This window comes from Sinocyclocheilus rhinocerous, unplaced genomic scaffold (genome assembly GCF_001515625.1).
Source record: "Sinocyclocheilus rhinocerous isolate Xijiao unplaced genomic scaffold, SAMN03320098_v1.1 scaffold5236, whole genome shotgun sequence".
Taxonomy (NCBI): Eukaryota; Metazoa; Chordata; class Actinopteri; order Cypriniformes; family Cyprinidae; genus Sinocyclocheilus; species Sinocyclocheilus rhinocerous.
In genome coordinates this window covers 211,835-215,086 of record NW_015665840.1, presented here as the reverse complement: position 1 = coordinate 215,086, position 3,252 = coordinate 211,835, and the positions used below count along the sequence as shown (strand labels likewise).

At 42.5% G+C, this 3,252-nt stretch overlaps 1 protein-coding gene across 1 annotated transcript in view; it reads right to left on the bottom strand.

Moving 5' to 3' along the window:
• The window catches only part of LOC107731599 (lysosome-associated membrane glycoprotein 5), a 7,107-nt gene extending 4,736 nt beyond the window's left edge, over positions 1–2,371 (bottom strand). Inside the window, exons 1-4 of the mRNA XM_016542717.1 lie at positions 2,088–2,371; positions 1,189–1,367; positions 843–974; positions 387–504 (exon numbers count right to left, since the gene is read on the bottom strand). Coding sequence (XP_016398203.1) covers positions 387–504; positions 843–974; positions 1,189–1,367; positions 2,088–2,109 — 451 coding nt within the window. The 5' untranslated portion in view covers positions 2,110–2,371. The remainder of the gene's footprint in view (positions 1–386; positions 505–842; positions 975–1,188; positions 1,368–2,087) is intronic.
• Between the last annotated feature and the right edge of the window lie 881 nt (positions 2,372–3,252).

Sequence of the window (3,252 nt, the reverse complement as noted above, 5' to 3'; positions counted from 1 at the left end):
CACTGTATATACAGTATATATATATATATATATATATATATATATATATATAGTTAGAGCACCCTCACTAATTTAAGAAGCACCCTCAGTGATTTGATTCTGGATCCGGGCCTGGTCTCAGCAAAACCAAAACACCAAGAAAAGCTCATTTTGAACGATAAAACAAAAGCTCAATCAAATATAACTCAATAACCAGCAGCAGGTTAAACGCAGTCTGTGACGCACGTGAATTTACATGAACGCAGCAAACTGGAGCGTTAAATCACAAAACAAGTCGACATTTGTTAATGAGGATGATTTATTTACTCGTCTCAATCTGTAGCCAATCATGAACGTTTGTCTGATCTTATGACGCTTTCCTGTGAACATGAAGCTGTTTGACTCACGATTATAAGCGCTAATGAAGTGTGTCGTCTCTGAAGTGTCGTAGACCAGCTGGACCTTGTTTATCTTCCACACTTCAGTTTCTTTAGCTTTTCCATCACTGCCCATGGTGCGCTTCTCCTGCACACACACACACACAGTGAGTATTACACTCGTCTCATGCATTGATCAGACGTTCTCAGAGCTGTTTAACTGAAATTCCTTACCTGCTGAGCTGAGGGTCGTAGCGCAGGTTTTCTGCAGCGTCGCATGCAGCTGTACACGCATCTGTGATGCCGCTTTCAGCAGAGCAGGAGTCTGAAGCTGTGCAATCCCTGAACACACACACCACGTCAGTCCATCGCACACACACACACACACACACACACATGAACGCAGATACACGCGCACACACACATTAGGGCACAGTGGTAAAACTGCTGTAAGGATTCAGATGGAGCAGTTTCTGCTCGGATCACCTTTGAGAAGAAGATGCGGAATGTGAATGCGAGATTGAGCCACGAGATGTGCAGCTCCGACTCACTGCTCCCGCATTTCCCAGCGATCTGAGCTCCACGCGGGAGAGACACGGACGCCTGCTCCGTGATCAGCTGCACACACACACACACACACACACACACATCAGATCATCATCTCATGTTTGTTCATGAAAGTTTTCAAACGTTTAAAGCATCCTGGCGGGTCGTGCGGATCATGATGGCATTTCTGTTTAACTTCCTAAAGGACCAAATCCGAATCCGTGTTGTTGGTGTTTTGGACTAGACCAGCTCAGAATGCTTCATTTAGGATTTTAGAGTTGCTCACATCGATCCCGTTCAGTGCCAGGACGTCGTAGGGAATCAGGAATTTCACTGCAAACTCCGCCATCAAGCAGGTCGTTCCGTTTTCTCTCACAACGAAAATATCCCGGTCGGGATTCGGCGACAGTCCGGAGAGATTCTCCACCTCCTGCTCCGCAGAAACACAGAGCGCCCACAGAGACACTGGAGAAACCAGGAGAACATGTGAGAAACCAGGAGAGACACACACACACACACACACACACACTCTCTCTCTCTCACACAAACATTTTAGATTTTCAAAAAACTTAATTCTGTATGATTTATAAGCTTTTGTACCCGTGGGGACCACAATTTAGGTCCCCACCGTGACACGAGTCCCCATGAGTCTGTGTGTATTCAGGTTTAAGTCCCCACCAGAATAGAAACACAGGTACACACACACACACACACATTCACACAAAAGAGTGTGATCTACTCTATTCTGTTCTATTGTGTCTGTGCGAATCTTTGTCTTCTTCACCGGGGGTTTGTGAGACAGATTCTCTGTAAAACTGCAGTGAAACAAACAAATGCCTATTCTATTCTATTCTGTTCTATTCTATTCTATTCTGCTCTTTGTTCTCATCTATTCTATTCTACTTTTTGATCTATTCTATTCTCGCTTCTCTATTCAATTCAATTCTATTCTATTCAGTACACTGTAAAGTGATGTCTAACACGATGGAAGAGGCAAAATCTTTAAGAAACAACACCTGGAAGCAGATTTCACTTAATACATCTCTATTTGCTGTAGTTTTCCCGTTTCTCTTCAGCTGTAGTCTCACATTCTGATCGTCTGCTTCTGATGCTCGTGTTTTCCTCACTCAGATAAACGAAGAGAATCACACTCCTCCAGATCATAGCTAGAGCTGTGAGACTCACCGAGCAGCAGAAGAAGCTCCATCTTGAGAAGGTGAGGACGAGTCTGCGAGAGGAACTCCGGGAGCAGGTGCGAGGCTCACTGCTGCATTGCTTCCTCCGCCGGCGGAAGTCCCGCTCGGTTCCCCGCAGAGAGAGAGAGACAGATCTCGGTCCGAGCCGCGTCTGCAGGACACGCAGAGACCAAGAGCGCGCAGCTCGTGCACGCGACCAATGACACGCATCAGACCCCGCTCTCAGTCCTTCAGTCGTTTCACTCCAACAAGAACAGGGCAGTGCTGTTTATCCAGGAATGGATTTAGTTTAAAAAAGGAATCCTTATATGGGACACCGGGGTAAGTTGTCACATGATCTGTGCGTCTCAAAATAGAATCATTTTGAGCAATACGTTAAAACAATAAAGCACACTTACATTAAGACAAGTATTTTGTATTTTTTGGAAATTCATGAGAGGTAGTTGTAAGAGAGATATTTGTATGTCAGCTTTTAAATTTAAACTTTTTCGTGAATTATTTTCATAATTTAGTGTTTGAATATTCAGAGTCAGGTTTCACTGAGACAACTTACCCCGTAGAGCGTGACAAGAAGAGGAGAAAAAATCCTGGTCGATAACAATGTGAATATTCAAATGCCTTTTTTGTAGACTTGTCTAAACAGAAATGGACTTTAAAAAAAAAAAAAAAAAGCCCACTGTGACAACTAGCCCCAGTCTGCCCTAAAATAAATGAGCAGTATTCAAAACACTGGCAAAACGTCTATAAAAATAAATAAATAAATGTAATATAAATATATATCAAAAACTGGGAATCAAACATTCCTAAAAAAAAAGCTGCAGGTCAGTGGCAGAGCTCGAAAATGTTCATACAGTAGGTCCTAAACATATACAGTCAAACCTACATTTATTCAGACACATTTCTCACATTATCACAGTTTATTCGCTATAGTTCAAACGGACCCATGAAAATGCATATAAATAGTACGCCAAATAAAAACAAAAACTCGTGGTATTTATACACAAAAATGTACTTTGGCGTGCATATGTTACGCAATAGGTAGGATTAGGGTTGTGGGGTAGATGCGTATCATATGCACGCCAAAGTACATTTTTGTGTATAAATACCACGAGTTTTTGTTTTTATTTGGCGTACTATTTATATGCATTTTCATG